The 19,233-nt window shown below is 47.7% G+C and overlaps 1 protein-coding gene across 2 annotated transcripts in view; it reads right to left on the bottom strand.

Moving 5' to 3' along the window:
* The window catches only part of BCL2 (BCL2 apoptosis regulator), a 162,522-nt gene extending 143,289 nt beyond the window's left edge, over nucleotides 1-19,233 (bottom strand). Inside the window, exons 1-3 of one of the 2 annotated variants that reach the window (XM_081149710.1) lie at nucleotides 19,038-19,233; nucleotides 17,972-18,215; nucleotides 16,887-17,744 (exon numbers count right to left, since the gene is read on the bottom strand). In XM_081149710.1, coding sequence (XP_081005836.1) covers nucleotides 16,887-17,450 — 564 coding nt within the window. In that variant the 5' untranslated portion in view covers nucleotides 17,451-17,744; nucleotides 17,972-18,215; nucleotides 19,038-19,233. Of the gene's footprint in view, nucleotides 1-16,886; nucleotides 17,745-17,971; nucleotides 18,933-19,037 lie in introns of those variants that run through there. The other variant, XM_081149709.1, reaches the window with a different exon arrangement.

Raw genomic sequence — 19,233 nt, 5'->3', positions numbered from 1 at the left:
CATCTGCTTCACCATGAGGGGAGACCCACAGTGCCCGGCGTATGCTGCCAGCACTTGCAGCATCCACAGGCCAGGGACACCCTGGCTGTACTCATGCAGAAGTACACCAAAATGACTGTCCATGCAGTCACTCAGTCAGTCGACATTTACTGGGCACCTACTATGTGCCTGCCCTGCGCTAAGCACTGAGGATCCAGTCATGGTCCAGTTGCACCACATCCCTCAACTCCTGTGAACAACCTTGCTGTTTCTACCTTTGAAATGCCCTTCCAGGCCATGCCATCCCAGTGGGGCAGGTGCCCAGGTGCAGCTGCTCAACCCACCCCAAGACAGGCACCTGCCCCGTCTGGCCTCCGGCTGTCCTCTCTGCCACCAACAAAAACCACGACCCAGCTGAACAGCTTCACTGCAGGAAAGGGCAAATCCAAGTTCCTTGAGGCGATGTACAGGGCCCTCGGGAGTCAGCCCCCAGCTTCACCTCCTTCCACTCCACCCCGTGTCCCCCACGTTCTGGTCACGCTGACCTTTGTACCATTCGTGTCAGAACCTTCTATTACGCTGTTTATTTACACACAGTACCCTTTCCCACTCTCCACGGGGCACGCTCCTGCTTACCCATCTAGACCCAGGCGAAATGGCACCTCCTCTGGGAAGCCACCCTTCACTTCCTTGGGAAGAACTCACTGGATTGTAATATTTCTGTTTGTGTATCTGTTTCCCCAGGAGACTGCCCTCTGCAAGGCCAGAGAACACATCCAGAAACCCTGCAGGCACAGAGATTGCTGGAGGAAGACATGAGCACATTTCACTGTACAAAGGTTTCAGATTGGAGCCACGAGGCAGATGTTCAGAGTTAAGGCGGCGAAGGCAGCTCCTACGCGTCCTGCAGCTGGACTGGCCGCTATTCTAACTATGCCAACAATGCAGCCCTGCACCGGGAGGATAATCGAGATGCAGCAATACAGCAAAAACTCCCCCAGAAACAACCACCTCCACAGCCACCGAGTCACGTTCCTGTGAATTCTCTACTCAGAAAGAAAGTGAGGTGGGAGAAGAGACAGAACCGGTAAGCAGGTGCCATTCAAAGTCCCAGCCTCTGCCTGTTTTGTTTTTTTTACACGATGATTGCTTTGCTTCCCCTCTTTCGCCATGTTCTGGAATGAATCATTTCACATAAGTGGATTTTTCAGATGACTGAAGCTGAAACTTTTTAAAAATTTTAAGCATTTGGAATGGAGATATTTCTGAAACAATTACCCTCCCTCCCTGAACTCTTCAACTCTTCCTATGGAAAGTCACCCGCTCTTGATGACTCAGCAGCATCTTCAGGACTAAGGAAGACGGTCCCCGTGCCACAAGGCAGGGATGACCTCAAGGGCTGGGGACCCCTCCGTTACTGTCCGCCCCACACAGAGGAGCCTCCGACAGCTGAGTGTCTTAGTTCCTGACCCAGCTGTAATAGCAGTTTTCTCCTCTCCCTTACCGTCAGACTCTTCCAATAACTTTTCTAATAATTCGCAGGCCTCTCCTGCCCACTCAGTACTAGTTTACTGTATCAAGTGTTTCCACTGACTGGAAAAAACATGATAACCAATCTTGTGAGAAACTGTATTCGTTTTTTTTAACAAATGGGGTGGAAAATTATTCAGCCTTAAAAGAAATGAAATTCTGACACATGGTACAACATGGATGAACCTTGAGGACATCACGCTCGGTGAAATAAGCCAGACATAAAAGGGCAAACCCTAGATGATTCCCCTAATATGAGGCGCGTAGAGCAGTCAAATTCAGAAAGACAGAACGCAGAATAGTGGTTACCAGGCGCTGAGGGGAGGAGAGGATGGGGGTTACTGTTCACTGGGTACATACAGAGTTTCAGTTTTGGGTGATGAAGAAATTTTGGAGATGGATGGTGGTGATGATTGCACAACTATGTGAATGTGCTAAACGCCACTAAACTGTGTCCTTAAAAATGGTCAACAGGGTAAACTTTATGTTAGGTGTGTTTACTGCTATATATGTAATCTTTTTAAAAAGCAAACCTGTCACAACGATGCACAGACTCTTATGAGTAACGGGTGTGACCTTTCGAGTGTGAACTTCTGCGACATCGTTCTGCAGAGCCGGGGTTGAAATTACTTCCTAGTCCCATCAAAACTGCTAAACAGAGATCTCGAAGGTGTTCGTGGGCTTTGTGGCCATAAAGGCCTTTTCTGCACAAATTATAACACAGGTGACACTCAGGTGCTCTTCACTCCCACGTGAATGTTATAAATAATCTCAGGGAGAACCGGGGCCAAGGAGGGGTGGAGCTTTCTCCTCTGCCCTGGAAACCACCGAGTCTACCCTGGGCACCGAATCCCGGGCCTGGAATCCACGCCTCCCCTCCTGTGCTGGGATCAGTCCCTATAAGCAAGAGGTCACATCTAAAGCCCTTAGAGAACAAAATCCTAATTATCTGAAGTCATTAGGATTTTAAGGATTTCTAAAAAATACATAAAGCAGCCTTTTAAATATTATACTGTTGAGTTATAGAGTATAAATTAGACATTTCAGATTATATTGGACCAACATTTTTAAAGCAGTCTGGTCCATAAAAGAGAGAGGAAATAGCTGGGGGCATGTTCAGTTCCACTAACGCAGGCCCGGGGTTTGGGGAACCTGGTGTTGAACTCTGTCTCGCTTAATGAAAGGTTACTATTGTCCCTCTGCCTGAATAATAATTTCCCTTCCTTTTTCGCTTCCTTACGAAATACCATGAAGTTCTATTCTAAAAGTTATAACATGTTGTGCCTGGGAGAGAGGTTTAATTTAATTTTTTATTTATACAGGCTTTATTAAACAAAGCCCTTAAAATAGTTCTTTCTCTTCTGAATCTGAGTTCCTTATGTAGCACACGAACTTCAAATTAGTTAAATATTCAATCTATACCTGGGCAATAACACAGAGATTCGTGAATGCATGAGAAAGCGGGAAAGAAAGAGAGAAGTTTCACAAGGAGCCCAGCAAGACTTTCCTATCTTGTCAGAAGTTCAAGTTTAAGTTTCTTTAAGAAAGTAGTTTCCTGGCCCGTGGTGCAACTCCCTGAGCCCTGCGAATCAACACAGCAGCATCCTGTGGAAATGTTATTATGGAAACACTGCGCTGTTCTAAGCCAAACGTATCCAAATTAAACCGAGGGGATGGAAATAACTCTCCCCTGGTACACCCGGGTTACTGAAGGTGGGTTTGTTTATGAGTAGAATAAAATTTACAGCTAGATATAAAAACAGATACATCATCATCCTGTAAACTTGGGGAACATGTCATTCCACTTCTGGACTCTGGAAAACACACGGAGGTCATGCCTAAAATAAGAACGGCCCAGGGCTGGGGATCACACCCCAGGTGAAACCGCAGACCTTCCCACCTTCTGATTAAGGCAGGAGGCTTCTCACAATTGGACAGTGAGGTCATTTCTCCTGAAACGGAGCGCACTGTGGGCCTGTTGTTCCAACACACACGCGCGTGTACACACACGCACACACCCACCCACGCACACGACGGCCGGCCACGGAGGAGCTTCTGAATCAGGTGTCTGGTCTTGGTATGAAGCAGTTTTTACTACTTATTTTTCAAAGGCTATTTATGCCGACGACTGGAGCCAAAGAGGAGAGAGACAGAAACAAAGTGTTTCTCTCCTTTTAAAGGATGAAAACTTTTAAAAACCCACGTCCTACTTACCAAAAGAAAGACAGCCTACTGGCTTCCTAAAGAGACACAAGAGAAACCCCAGAGTTACTCGCCTCAAGTGGTTATAGTTGAGAGGTTTCTGTTTTAAAGTTTTTTAAATGTCTTTAAGTTGCAGAGGACATCAGTTACTGCTCGGGTTGCCGAAAACCTTACGAGGCCAAGTTTACTTGACTTTGCAGAACCTCTGTTTCCTCAACTATATTCCACTTCCTACCCTCAGGAGAGGTTATCAGGGTTAACTAATCTCCTGTCCATAAAAGCGTTACACCCAGAGTCTGGCACATATTGGGGTTCAAACATGCTCGTTTCCTTCCTTTCTCCTGACTTTCAGTGACTGTGGCCAATGACCAGTGTCATGATAAATGAAAATGGGGAACATGACAGGATCGGTAGGGAGCAGGGAAAAGTGCTCCAAACATTTTAGCCAAAAATACTGGCAGTCTTTCCTTCCATAGTGTGCACGGAAACCCGTTTTAAACTGATGTGCAGGCTGCATTGTACCAATCACATATATTAGTTTTAAGGTAGAAAACTCTGTTTTCAGCTGTTCGTTTTAAAAAGCCGTTCAACCACCTCTGTGTAAATTGCAAATAGGAGCAGAAGAACTTCCAAGGCTAACTTAAGCCTGGGGGGAGCCGGGGAGGGGGGTTGAGGGGATCGATGGGGAAAAAGAAGACATCTATAATACTTTCAACAAAAAAGATAAACTTAAAAAAACCAAAAAGACTAACTTAAGAAGGTAAGACTGCCCCATCAGTACTCCTGTATCAATTTGTCCTGTTTTTGTTACATTTTAGTCCTTAGAGCATATTGAGAATTATTTGCCTGTACAATGTTGGGTTCATGAATGGTAATAGATGGCCCCTGGATGTCATGTTTTCTGTTATAGCTCCAAGCACTGTGATAAATATTTGAATGACTGAGAAGTTGAACTCACATAGCCACATGCTCTTTAACCACCAGAAGCCCTGCTGATGAAGGCTCCCCCTTTTCTAAATTCAGTAAGCACTTCACTAGGCAAATGTATGTCTGTTACCTAAAGAGAGGAGCCCAATTTTAAAAGTCAATACAAACGTGACTTGCTAGTTAGACACCAACCATCAAAAATGATATAATTCCACCTGTCCCTGTGAAAGGGGCTGTTCTCCAGAACTCTCACCCGGAGTTTCGGGGAATGCTCACATCCATCACGCTGCTGTCCCCTAAGGAGGCGTCGCAGGGTCAAGTCCACGGCCCAGCTCACACGCACACCCAGGGCGTCTTGAGAGAATGTGTGGGAATGAAACGACAGGCAGGTGGGTGTCCCTCTGCGGTACACTTATAAGACACACTTCAAAAGCTAAACCAAAGGAGGAACGTCAACCTGAAAGGAAGGCTAGATTTAAATTTTCTGAAACATTCTAGATAGAAAGCAGGAGAGGATAGATATTTTTAAATTAGAGATACCTGATTCAGTTTCTACGGAGGAATCTGGCGTCCTTATGAAAACATATCCGGACAAGCAGCTCAGTGTAATGAAATAGCTGCGGACTCCGGTCTGGGAATGAAGACCAGCTCTTCTCGACTTACTGGCTCTCACGGAACTTGGTTGGGTAAAGTTTTCTCTTCCCGCGGAAATAAACAAATAACAATACGGGTGTGGGGAGAGAAAAGGCAGAGGCCAGCGGGAACACAATACCCGCCTTGCCTACGGTTTGTCCTGAGGCTCAAACGGGCCAGGAGGTGCGAAATGCCTTTGGAAACTTTAAAATCCTCCATGAGGGCAGGAAAACACTGTTGTCAATTTTTCACCTGGAGGAGAACTCTATGGAAACTGCTTTTCCTAACAGAATTTGTTCTTCACTTACACTCTCCTAACTGTCGATGAAGATGTATTGCAACGTGAATTCTAACAAAATAAAGTTTTCAACCGGGCAGTGTTAAGAGAATGGGAAATAAGGGAAGCAAAGGCTCATGTATAACCACAACAACGACCATACTCTTTTCACAAGGGCTGTAGAGAAAGACTACTGGAGTTGAAGATGAGATGAGCCATGTTTCGAAGCCTTCAGTCGATCACTACATCTTCCCCCAAATCTCTCCACTCCGGTCCTAATCGTTGCCCAAAGCTATGGATTTCTTGCTGTCTCCACTCCATTCCTCTGGGTCAGGCACACAGTCCTACTGAGCTGTCACTGATTTCTCGCCAGTCTCATTAACTGGATGACGTGGAGCCAGAATGACCTTTCTGGAGCGAAGGCCTCCACGCCGGTACATCTCCAGCATCATCTCCGTGACCTGGCGTCCCCGCTAAGAACAGGCCGGCCCCGCAATTCCTGCAGCTCGCCCCGTCCATGCTCTCTTGCCTCTGGTATTTGTTCTCGGTGTTCTGCCTGCTGGCCACACTCTGGGCCTCCTTCCCGCTCCTCCGGGGTAATTTCAGCTCATCCTTCAGGCTCCAGCCCCCTTTCCTGGGAAGACTTCCTTGAGTGTAATAAATACCCTTACTGGGACTGCATTTCCTCCCTCCCAGCTCTACCCTTGCTTGATTGTATCTGCTGTTTAATGATCCTCGCCCCCCAGACTACGAACCACATCTAACCGGTTCCCACTTCCCACTTTCCCACTTTCCCAGGGTGTGGCCTACAGCACTCGCTCAATTAAAAAAAAAAAATGTGGGATAAATGAATAACTGACCTCCTGTTCCGTCTGCTTTGACCGTATCACCCAGCCCCCAAAACCAATTATTCCCAAGAAAACAGAGATGCAAATGGGTCCTTAATAGGAAGAAACAGGACATCGTTTTTAGCTCCGTGCCCAGCCACGCAGGTAGAGAAGTTTGTAGGCCAAGTCAAGCATCTCAACTCCTATTAAATTTCCCCAAAGTCTCCACATTTTCAAACCACTAATTTACTCATTGGTCATGCCCTTTCGCTATTCCTTCCACAAGGTATTTTCAAATTCCATTTGACATGCACTTTCATCAGTTAATTTTTAATTGCGCTAAATATTAAATGCTCACATTCACCAGACAAGGCGTGTTCGGCTACCGATCTGCAGTGACAGCCTGCGCTATTCTCACACACAGGCCAAGCATGAAATAGAAAACTAATAACCCCTTAAGTGTACTCTCAAAGTATCATTTATGGGAAAGAAAACTACATTCAAAGGAAACTTGTGCAATGGCTGTCATTTTTTTCCTCCCCGAGCCGCAAGCTGTTACAAAGCAGGGAAGCTCATTTTCTCACGGATACAGACGAGCTCAAGAATCCCACTGTCACTGGATGCATTCATTAAGAAGGAATCTGGCAGCAACACAGGGGATAGATACTTTGGAAAACAGGCCAATTATCTGGGTGTCCTTTATAATTTGAAGTTTCTGAATTCACTCCTAGATAAGCCACTTGAAGACGGCCTGGCAGTGGAAGCATGCCGCGCAGATGGTCACCGAAGGAAGGGTGGATGGGGGAGAAGAGAAAATCTGCTTGCGGTTTCATTCATGGGGACAAATCTGTAAGCTGACACATCCCTCTTTTTAAAAAGTCCCTAGAGCGGTACGGTCAAGCTTCATTACAAGTAAACAAATCATACCATCTTTCTCAAACAGATGACAAATGGTGAGTAATAATGCTGTGAGTCTGCTCCGTGCCAGGGAATGGGGACTCTCAAAATACAAATTCCACCAGTTGGTAAAACCAAGAGAGGCGGGATGCTCGCATCAAAGAGAACAGAAAACGTGGCCCAAAGCTGTCTGGCCAGTGGTTTTCCCCATGACACCCCTGGTGGTCTTCTTGTGGGTCAATGTCTGGGGAAATGAAATCTTATCTTCGGTTCTCTTACCTCTGGGAACACTGAGCTGTGCTGACTTCCACCTTCAATTGGCTGCTTGTTTTCATGGGAACTGGAGGACCATTTACCCCCACGACTCCCGTGCTGTAGGTCTTTTATATTTGAGCTACGACGCAGACCAGAGGGAAAGCCCGCCTTGTCCCTACTGGGAGGACCTTGGGAAAGTCTTGACGTCCTTTAGTAATAAGGTGATGAATAATCTCAGACATCAAGACTTTCACCGTCTGGACGGGACGTGAGATATGAAACATGAGGACTGAGAACACCTGTGCACATGTATGTAGAATGTATGTCTATATTCTTTGTGTAAACAAGACACAAACATGACGATCAATGGGCTAGTGTCTAACGTCTAATATAAAGCAAAATCTAGACGATTTCTCTTCAGGCATAAATGACATACTTTTTCAATTCACTGATGATGGATGAATTCAAAAGAGTTAATAGGTATTTTTCTTTTTTCATTTCTATTAAATATTAACAGATCTGTGGGATGGGACATTTGACACACACACACACTATAATAAGGGGAGTGGAAAAATGTCAGTTGGATTAGGATGAGTTAAGTCCCCCAAATGCCTCTAACATAATCGTTTTATTAATTCATTAATTCAGTAAACAATCAATGTGTGCACCGCTACCCTATTATGCTAGGTGCCAAGACAAATTTAAGAGGAGAAATATTTTATCAAGTGAGGAAGCCCCAGCGAAGGAGAACACCTTGACTGTATAAGCCGCCCACGAGTGGAGGATTCTACTAGGCCAGCAGAGCAACACTGATTTCACTCAAGTTGAATTACTTTGTAAGTAGGCAAACTGATAGTGAGAAGCCAGCTTTTGAACAGTAGGACTCCAAATGAGTAACTGTAACCCAATCCCTAGAAGTCTACAGAAAACTTTTGGGGAAAGGCAGTGTGGGAACAGCAGTAATAAAAGAAAGGAGGATCAGCAGCGGCTGCTAGGACCACTTTGGGACTTGAAAGAGAAAATGGGAAATCTACATAGCTTTGGGGGAAAAGGCATATTGGATACCAGCCCCAACTTCTCTCTTGAGCTCCAGGAAACAGTAACTCTTCTTACTTTTCCCTTCTCTCTTAAGAACAGTATCATGTTTTGAACCAGCTGGGTTTTGAACTTGAGTCCTTTGCTTCCTCCCACCCCTCATTCCTACGTCCCATCTGTTGTCAGTCCTTTGGTTTGACTGGACCATCCCCCAGGTCGGTCCCATCTTTTCCATTCCTCACTCCACCACCATGCTTCAAACTTGCTACCTGGTCTCCCGCTGTCCAGCATTGGTCATTGTCGCTCTTCTGCAAACCCACAGATGCCTCGGAACCCTTTCAATATCCTTTTAATTGGCTACCAAGTTAAAAACAAACCTCTCGACTTAGGACCCGGTCTTATCTCACAAGAGAGATCTCTATGCCCCCATCGGGTCCATCTCCTTGCAGTTCCCCAAACGTGCCTCATACCTTCCCGCCTGCTTGGACTCCTCTGGCCCAGTTACTTCAAATGCCCCGTCCCCATATCTCCCACGCATCATCTCCGGCTTGAAACCCTTCCAGACCCCCTTCCACCGGGACCTGATCTCTCCATCCACTAAAGAGTGAAAACTGCCCAGCAATTCACATATGGACTTTTCGTGGTCTCACTACTGGATCCTTGAAGTAGTTCCTTGAAGGCAAATGTCATCTTACACATTTTTTTACTCAATTAAAACACCTGGCATAGAGCTTTGTATGTAATAGACTCTCAATAAGCAGTTTTCACTCAGAAAAAAAAAAGTTAGTCTGCATGTTATCTCAAATAATAATAAGATCTGTACAACCCTTTCCATTCCCATCACTGCCCTGGTGACTAGGAACTTGCGGTTAAGTTTCGCTCATTTTCTTCAAATCATTTTCTTCTTACACTGTCACGTTAATATTAATAAGTGGCTCTACCTCATTGTACTTATAATTTTGTTATGAAATGGCTCAAAACCACCTCTAAATTTTCAGTGTCAGAGAGAAAGAGAAGACAGAGAAAGGCAGAAAGAGAGAGAGAGAGGGAGGCTGGCTGGCTGGAATTCATCATGGAAATGGCTAGGAGACAGTCTTGAAATTTTAGACTCGGAAGTGCCAACTGGCATCCTTTATGAACTTGCTTCTTTCCCCAAAGAGATAAAAAAATCAATATCTAAAGCTGATGATATAATTTGTAATTAATTTTATTCCTACCCTAATTGTAAGAAGGTAATATATGTCCCCAGTAGGCACTGAACGAATGGCAGTAAGCATTTGTCCCATTTTCTCTCAGAACATTCTAATGCAGTGGAGTGGAATGCTTGGCTGCAATTCAATTTCAGAGTTAATACATAGAAATAACATTCATCACGTTGTAAAGCAGAAGAAATCTTAGTATCGCTTAAGAAGAGTTGGAAAAAGTCAAGAAAAGTCAACCGGCAACATTGATGCTCCAAATGTTAACTCGCCATTTCCTTTCAAAGCTTAAGAAAGACGCTTAAAAACTGAGAACTATAGATCCCTGGCCGGGTAGCTCAACTGGTTAGAGCCTTGTCCCAAAACGCCAAGGCTGCGGGTCGATCCCCAGTCAGGGCACATGCAAGAACCAACCAATGACGCACAAACAAGTGGAACAACACATTGATGTTTCTCTCTCCCTCTCCCTTCCTCTCTCTCTCTTCAAAATCAATTTTTTAAAAAAATAGAGGAATATAGTCCTTGGAACTGTCAATGGTAAAATCTTTCCTGAAAATCGGAAGCGTCACTTGACGCAGTGGGGCCTGGGTGGTTTTCAGGGACAGAGTCAAGAGGAGACTTAAGTCCGTCATAAGCTTCTGAGTCGTTATGGTGAAGCCCCGGGCAGCTGGTGAGCTGATGACTAACTAGAAACGAAATATGGCTCTAGTCCTGAAATTCTGAAGGCAAAAAAAAACCAGGAGAAGCATGGAAATAGCAATTTTCCAAACACAGCGTTTCCCGGTGAAGCGTGGCCTCGGTGCGCAGCATGTCGAGAGGCAGGTCGACAGTGGACCCTCGGGGAGAATCCACCAGTGGCTCAAGCCAGCCACCCAGGCAGCTCGCAGCACGTTGCTACAAATGGCCACCCCGGCATCGCAGGGACAGTCCCTTTCGCACACTCTCAAGAGGGTGTTTGGGGAAGTGTCTTTAGGGTAAGGGCCTTTAGTTTGAGTTTAGTAAGTCAGCCCTCACGCTAAGCTCCCGCGGCTGAGACCAGAGCAGGGAAAGCTTCCGCGGCAGATGCTCCCTTTTCCCTGCAGAGCGCTGGAATGCATGGTCCCTGGGGGGAAGCGCGGCCTCTGTGGGCAGAAATGGTCCTTGCCTTGCTGCCTCTAGTAAGACTGGACTGGAGGTTCATTCGAGCTCGGGTCAGACCCCTTTCCTGCTGCCTCTTTCGGCTACCCACACATAATGCTATTTCTTCAGCCGAAGCCTACCCCTCGTGTGCTGGAGTGTAACCGAGAACCACACCCAGGGTCCTCTCTGGGGTGGGGCCAGGGGCAGGTAGAGGGCCGTGGGGGATGCGGTGGGGTCCCTATGAGAAAGCCCAAATGGCGCTGGGAGAGAGAAATAGCCGCTCAATCATCATTCTCCCTGAAGGGCAGGCTTTCTCTTCTGTCTGGCAAATAAAGAGGGGAGAAATAATGTTAGCACTACAAAACGGAGCGTAGATCAGAACGAGAGGCCGTCCACAAAAACACTTTAAAAACGCAAACGGCTTTGTTGTAATTTCAAAACTTTTACAACCTCCATTTAAAGAGAGAGGACCACGGGGCCAAGAAGCAAGACGGCGAACACCTGCTCTCTGGGAGCCTGTTACGGTGGGCCAGGAATTCCTGCAAAGAGCGATTTGGAAGGGGAGCCTCTTGATCAACCGAACAGCACTATAACCTAAAACCAAAATAAAACAAACCCTTTTTTTCTTTTCCCTTCTCCCAAAGGAAGAACCCCTGTTCTGGTTCAAAGTCGACTTGCACTTTCCTGCATGCAAGAACGATTTAAGGAAGACGGTCCTCCAAAGGAAGCTATTCTAGCCACCCTAATCAGAGCCTTGATTACCTTTTACTTGAAAGAACTAATGAAATCCTTTAAGAACGACAGACTGGTGCTTATGAAGTCCTCTTAATGTGTAGAAAGAGCGCTTAATGGGTAAATATTTAACAAGGGAACTCCCCCTACTTTTCAGTTCTCTTAAGCCTATGTCTGTGTTACACAGAATTTCAAAATGTATCTACGTTTCTCCTCCCATTTACATCAGGCCTAATGCACATATGAACAGCCACATGATTAGAAATAACTTTCTTAGACAAAGATCGATGTGTATCCAAAAGAACACATACTTTGCTTTCTTCCTTTGCCTCTAAACTCTAGGATCATGCCCATCGGCTGGCTGCAGGGTAACTATTAGTTTACTGAGCCGCCTAGCACGAGCCTGTGAGGTCACCCGGGACGGGGTAAGGCTTCCCTTCCTGCGCCCCCTTGCTAACCCAGGGCACGCAGAAGACTCGCAATCGTGTCTGAATAACTGTCTCAGTCCCTGGCTGATTTTCATGGTCAATTCCATTTAGATGTCAAACACTAATTTTGTTTGAATTCAACCAAGAGGAATGAAAGAGAAGCTTCAGAGTGAAATAAATTCACTGAGTGGTCTCTGTATGGGGCCGGGGGAAAGAGCGACCAGCTTTCGAGGTTACTGCTATACCTGAATAAGGTGATATTAGATTACCTTAAAAAGGTTTAACAGAACCTTTGAACCTCAAATACAATATATCTCTGGGGGAAAAACCTTTCTACCTGCGCACTACCCTATACTCCACAAAGACAGTGTTGTTTTCCTAGGGCGAAGGCACCGCTGCTGAGACCCTGCCTGGCCGGGCTACTGCGAAGACGTGAAGAGGGGCCGCCGAAGCGGGTGCGGGGTGTCCGCGTGGGAGAGGCCACTATGAATGGGGCACCCACACCCCTGCTTTGTGAGCGGTTTATCATTCCTCCAAAAAGCTGACGACGCCTGGGAGTAGAGATAAGGGAAAATATATGAGAGTTTGGCTTAAAAAAAAATGAAAAAAAATCTGTGGCTTTCTGTTTCCTGGTGTGCCGTGTGGCCTAGTGACATTTAAGCAATCAGAAATGTACCAGTTCGATCAAGGATTGCTGAAAAGATCAATGAGCTCTCGCTAGAAAGCGCAGCGAAAGGTAGCAGGAGGCGTAAAAGAGAGCCACGTTTTCAAGGGACGCGAAAGAGCGACCAAGGCCTTAACACAGAAAAGAGAACTGAGCGCACTGTGAAATTTTACAAAGGTCCAGAAATATAATTACTCAACAGCACATGACTGCAAACTCTAGGAGCAATAATGCGCTTATTTTTTTTCCCTACAAAATGAATTATTGAAAGGGGTCACGTGGCTCTTAGCAGGCAGAAAGATGCACTTTCCCAAGGAAAGTTCATCGTTAAATATATCATTTAAGGCTGGATCATCTTCAGGCTATTTTTAATCTTATCATTTTGCTGCCAAAATTGGCCATTAGCCGGCCGATACTCAGCCGCTGGAAAAAGGATGCTTTTTCATGTATTTTGTACACAGGCATGAGAATGGTATTGCTTTCCAGTTAATCAAATGTTTTGGTAGACATGGACTAGATACAGAAAAGAGAAACTGCTTGTCGACCAACTAATAAAAAGGAAGCTACCTCTACTGGATGTGGAGAAGTAAGTTTCTGTCTTCCTTAACCACAGAGACCAAAAGACGAAAAAAAAAAAAAGGCGGGCCACCATCTCATCAACAGAATGAAGGCAGGCTCCTGGTAAGCCATCTCATTAGCCCACATCTCGCTCTCTTCTAAGACATGAAACTAAATATCACATTTCTCAGTCTGGAGGGTGCTGTCAGTTTTCACTCACCATCAACCTGCCCGTATCTCAGCCCTTTGCTTGCAAGAGCCCCTTCATCTGGAAGCAGTGTCGGGGCCAGTAAACCCATCTACAGAATTTCAACCGTGTTACGAGGGGATAAAATAATAACTAACGCAGCTATTAAAGGAGCTAAATCTCCGGCCTTTCGTCGGAGCAGGAAAGCTATCTTGTTTTAACGGACGATGCCAATACAAACTCTATAGCTACCATGAAAAACATTCCGGAGAAGACTGAGCTTATCATAATTCATCTCCCGTCTCTTTCATTCCAACCTGTATCTTCCAAGGGTCCCATCAGTCGAGCGGACATCTGGGAGATACTCAGTATTCTAGGTAATACCATGGCCCTGTGAAAGGGACACATGAAGATCCATCCCAGATTGTCATTCTTTGTAAAAGATGTCCCCAGGAATGGTAGATGATGGTGGCCAAGCATCTCTAACTTCAACATGCGCACAAACACCCGTAGATCGTGTGGACCACAGATTCTGACTCCCCAGCTCCGGGTGGGACCTGAGCTTCTGAATCTCCGCGACGCCCCCCCCCCCCCCCCCCCCGCTGCTGGTCCACGAACCCCATTTCGCCCAGCAGGGTCTTAGACATTCCCTGGAACTTCTGCCATCTCTCTGCTCCCTCTGCAGTGCCTCTCTCTGGATGCCACACAAGGCCTTGTTCAGACTTAGGAATAAAGCCACACCCCACTCGGCACCCAATTTCTTCTTTAGTCTTTCTTTAATGTGTAGGATTCTGGGACCATCTCTCAACTGCCTCTCATCCCAAGGCCCTGCTTTCTCCAAGTTATGGAACGTGGAACGCAAACCGTTTCCTCGGCCACAAGAGGTTCTGACTTTGCAGCAGCAGCAGCAACAAAGAAAAGCAGTGATGTCAAGTCTAAAGCCCCCATCAGTATATATTCAGTAGGCAAGCTGATCCAGAGTCCTGGACCCAGTGCAAGTCACTGTCAAACGTCAAAAGAATGTGCTAGCTCTCTCCTGAAACTTTATTATTGTTATTAAGAGTACTTTTCACTGTAAGATGCAACATATCATTAGAGACGGAACCCTCAACAGATGCAAATTTGGAGGAAAATCTGTCTGTACGCCAGACGTCTAAAACAAGGATTTAGATTAAGAATGCACATTCGAAAGGACGGGTAAATCATTTCTGCCACTTTTATTCCGGCATGTCCACTTACGATTGCATCTGCTGATATAGACTTTTTTGCCAAATTCCTTTGTTTTCCTCTAGAGTCACCCATCTATATGTTGTTCCGAAAACTACACATTTTACCATCAGCCATCTGTGCTTCTCTCTGATTTATTTTTACTATAAGAGGTTTTGTCAAAAAAATGTTATCATGTTCTATGGTATGTCGTTGTGGTTTGGCATCATAAAATATAGCCTCTACATTTATTAACCTCAGATACCTGTTGACCACAAAGATGGGCTCTACAACAAAAACTCTATTTTATAAGGAGGAAAAGCAAGGCTTCACTTAAAAAGAGCACTCAACTGCATGAGATTACTACAACTCAACAACAAAGATCAAGGTTATGTCTTAATTTCGATCATAACCATATGTCTCTGTTTCCCATCTTTTTATTAAATAGCTTGACAGATGACAGTTACCACCTTGGCTTTCTTTCGACTAGAAAGAACATTTTTAGGTATTTTATTTTTCATAAAAAAATATGAAACAGAAAAGCTGTTTAATCAGTTTTACTTTGGCCTTAAAATGATCGTTTTTGGCGTCTGCAAGTCTCTACTTCTTTGGTTATAGTGGTTAAAAATAAAACCACCTACTTAACCAAACATTTAACAAAAATATTCTTCCCACCCTTTGGTGAATTCTTCCAGAATTACTAAAGATCTGATAATATAGGATCTCAAAAAACAATTTCCAAGGAGCATTTAGATTATAGAGATTTAAACAAGGGGAGGGGTGGTATCTTAGTCGATTTTCCTTTTAAACACTGAAAAGTGTCATCACTGTTTTGTCAACTTTGGTCAAGTGGGATCAGATGTTCATGTCAGCCAGATACTTTTTCTTGGCCTTTCCTCTTTTTGGCCCCTTAATATCAGCACACTTTGTAAACTGTAGTAAAATACATAACATGCTTCTTGAAATCAAATCCACTGGTAATCATTCCTAGGCATTTTGCTCCCGTTAGGTCCTATAAAACAATAACATTAGTAATTCTCCCTAGAGACTATAGAAGGAAGCACTGAATTGATTCCTTCTCCAAAGGTAATTCTTCAGATTAAAACAAAAAGTCCGAAAAAAAAATTCAGACAAGAACTATTCCTCTTTTACTTTTTCACCAGTTAGTAATTTTAGATGTAAGGTGTAGATCTCAATGCCAATGCTTCTCCTCCCCCAAAGAATCACACACACAAAAAGAACTTTATGGTCGCACGATGGAAGCTCTATCTGACACAGTACCGGGAAAAAAATAAAATAAAATCATCTCACAGGCGTTCTTTCAAACTACAGACATCGATCACTTCAACTAAAGTCACAGCTAGGAATCAGTTCTTCTCTGCTCCATGCAGGCACTGTAGACGCAAGTTTGCTCAGCAGAGGAACCGAGTGACGTGGGTTCTAGGTGGTGAAAACTAAGAGGCTAAAATTCCGTAAACTTTAAAATCATACACCAGGTATAGAAATAGAACACAAAGTGTGCAGCCAATGCAAATTCTGTCACCCACGAGACCAAGTAAAGCATCCACGGCTGAATGTTCTTCAAGTCACTCGGGCACGCCCACTGGGGATGAGGCACACCTGTAGGTTGGGGTCCCCGGGGGGCTTTTGGAAAGTCAGCTTTCCAGGGACAGGGGCTGCACTGGTTTTCCGCTTTGGGTAGATTTTACCAAGTGAGTCGGAAAAGGCTCGGTGCCTTGGTCCTCTGGTGCAGTCTGTTCTTCTAATTGGGTGGTTCTCAAATTTTAGTACAAAGAAGAAAACCCCCCGGGGGGGGGGGGGGAGTCTGTGTAGGATGCAGACTCCCAGGACTCAACCTGGGCTCTCCCATTTCAACAAGCGACTCAGGCCCAGGTAACTGTGGCGCTGGGGATTCTTGGGACTCCCAGTTTGAGGAACCCTGGAGGGATCCCATTTATCAACCAAGATCTTACTGGATAGGAAATGCCGGGTCTTTGAACCTCAACAGCTGGCAGGCAAGGAAAACGCTTTTGGGTAGGAGGGAACGATCACAGTGGGGTAGGCGGGGCGCGTTTCGTACAAGGGAAGGGAGGGTGGGAAGCAACACACCTGGTTTTACTTCACTGGCTCGGGGGCCAGCCCGTAGCCCGGGAGCCCACCCACACTCCAGCCCCCGCGTCTCGCCCCGGGCCTGCCATCCCGGACTCCCATCCAAGCAGACGTGCACCTACCCAGCCTCCGTTATCCTGGATCCAGGTGTGCAGGTGCCGGTTCAGGTACTCCGTCATCCACAGGGCGATGTTGTCCACCAGGGGCGACATCTCCCGGTTGACGCTCTCCACACACATGACCCCACCGAACTCAAAGAAGGCCACAATCCTCCCCCAGTTCACCCCGTCCCTGAAGAGCTCCTCCACCACCGTGGCAAAGCGTCCCCTCGCGGTGAAGGGCGTCAGGTGCAGCTGGCTGGACATCTCCGCGAAGTCTCGGCGGTAGCGGCGGGAGAAGTCGTCGCCGGCCTGGCGCAGGGTCAGGTGGACCACGGGCGGCACGGGGCTGAGCGCGGGCCCCGCGGCGGCGGCGGGGGCGGCCGGGGGCGGCGGCGGCGAGGTCCTGGCGGGCGCGGCGCTGCGCCCCGGCTGCGACGAGAAGATGCCCGGCGCGGGGGCGGCCGCGGGGGGCGCGGCGCCGGCGTCTCCCGCATCCCATTCGTAGCCCCTCTGCGACAGCTTATAGTGGATGTACTTCATCACTATCTCCCGGTTATCATACCCTGTTCTCCCAGCGTGCGCCATCCTTCCCCGGAGGAAGAGCGACAGGAAAGCAGCCGGGGACCAACGGCACCTCTCGCCCCCGTCCCCGCCCCCACGGCCCCCAAAGAAAGAAGAATAGTTATAATCCAGCTATTTTATTGGATGTGCTTTGCATTCTTGAATGAGGGGGTGTCTTCAGTCACGCGGAACGCTTGATTCTGGTGTTTCCCTCTTGGCATGAGATGCAGGAAATTCTTATTTCAGTTCCTTTCGGATCTTTATTTCATGAGGCACATTATTAATTATTGTCAGTCTCAGTCGACTTCCTCCGTGATCCTGAAAGGTTAAAAAAAAACAACAACACCGATAAGCCAAAATCAGGTGCATCTCCCTTTACACGCGGGGGGGGGGGGGAGCGGGGCACACGCGCGACAACCACACGCCAGAAGGAACGGATTCAGCTGCCTGGACAGTCAACGTCCTCGAATGCACTTAGAGTGAAAAATCTCAAATGTTGCCATTAAAAGTTACATCAAAGCCAACTGCCTGCGCGAAGAACTTACTTGTTATTCTTTAAGGACGGCATGATCCTCTGTCAAGTTTCCTTTATTGTGAAAACAAAACAGACGCGTAAGGCAGAGACCCATCGACCTTCGGGGCTCCCCGGTGACAGCTGCTGCGAAACTTCCAAGTGAATCTGGAGTTGGGGGTGCGTGGGGGCGCGGTAAAAGCGAGGAGCCCTGGCAGAGGCAGCCTCAGACTTCTCCTTCGCAGAAATGTCAATCCGCAGGAATCCCAACCGGAGATCTCAAGAGCACGAGAGGAAAAAAAAAAAAAAAAAAAAGAGAAAAAAAAAAAAAGGCAGCGGCGGCGGCAGATGAATTACAATGTTCAGTCCGGTATTTGCCTAAGTCCTGCGAGGTCCCCCCTCTCGGCAGCACACGCGCGCGCACACACGCGCGGGCGCAGACATGGACCCCCGGCCGCGGGACCGCTTCACGCCTCCCCGGGGGGAGGGACGGGGCTCGGGGGCCGGCGGGCGCGCGGGGCACGGGGGCAGGAATCCGCTTCTGATTCAACTCCGAACGGCAAACGCCTTTTCCGAAAAGCTGCTGGATAAATGAAGGCAGGACGCGCCCGGCCCGCCGGTGCAGAGCCGAGGAGCCCGCGCTGTGTGTGGTGCGGCGAGGGGTGGGGAGGAGGAGATGGTGGGGGAGGGTTTTATTTTTTTCCCTCTTTTCCTAAAAAGGATGACTGCTACGAAGTTCTCCCCCCTGGACCCCCTCTTCCGCTGCACCCCACCGGCGCACCCCGCCTCCGGGCTGCGCACCCTTTCTCCTCCTGCTCCCGCTGCTGCTCCTGCGCGGCGGCGCTGGCGGCGGCCGTCTCCCCGCGCTCCCGCCGCGCACCCGCTCCGGGCGATGACGGCCGCGCCGGCGGGGAGGGCCCGGCGCCCGGCACCTTCGCTTGCAGCGGCGGCGGCGGCGGATCGGCGGGGAGACCGAGAGCGGCGGGCGCGAGGGCGCGAGGGCGGGCGGGCGGGCGGGCGGGCTGGCGCGGGGCGGGCGGGGAGGGGGCGGGGAGGAAGGGGGCGGGGGCGGGCGCGGGGCGGGGGGGCCGGCCTCTTACTTCATTCTCCGCTGGAACCGACTGGTTTCCTGTAGTACGTCACGGTTCATTCAAAAAAAGAAGAAAGAAAGAGCCCTCCTCTGAGCGGCTCTGCCGCCCCCCTCCGCCCCGCTCCCTTTCCCGGGTTAAAGGAGCCGCGGCCGGGCGGGGACCCGCGCGCTCCGCCGGGGACACATGGCGCGCAGGGCCGCGGCCC

Source organism: Miniopterus schreibersii, assembly GCF_964146895.1.
Source record: "Miniopterus schreibersii genome assembly, chromosome: 10".
Taxonomy (NCBI): Eukaryota; Metazoa; Chordata; class Mammalia; order Chiroptera; family Miniopteridae; genus Miniopterus; species Miniopterus schreibersii.
Note: the sequence above shows the minus strand (reverse complement) of the source record. Positions and strands in the feature narration are given on the sequence as shown.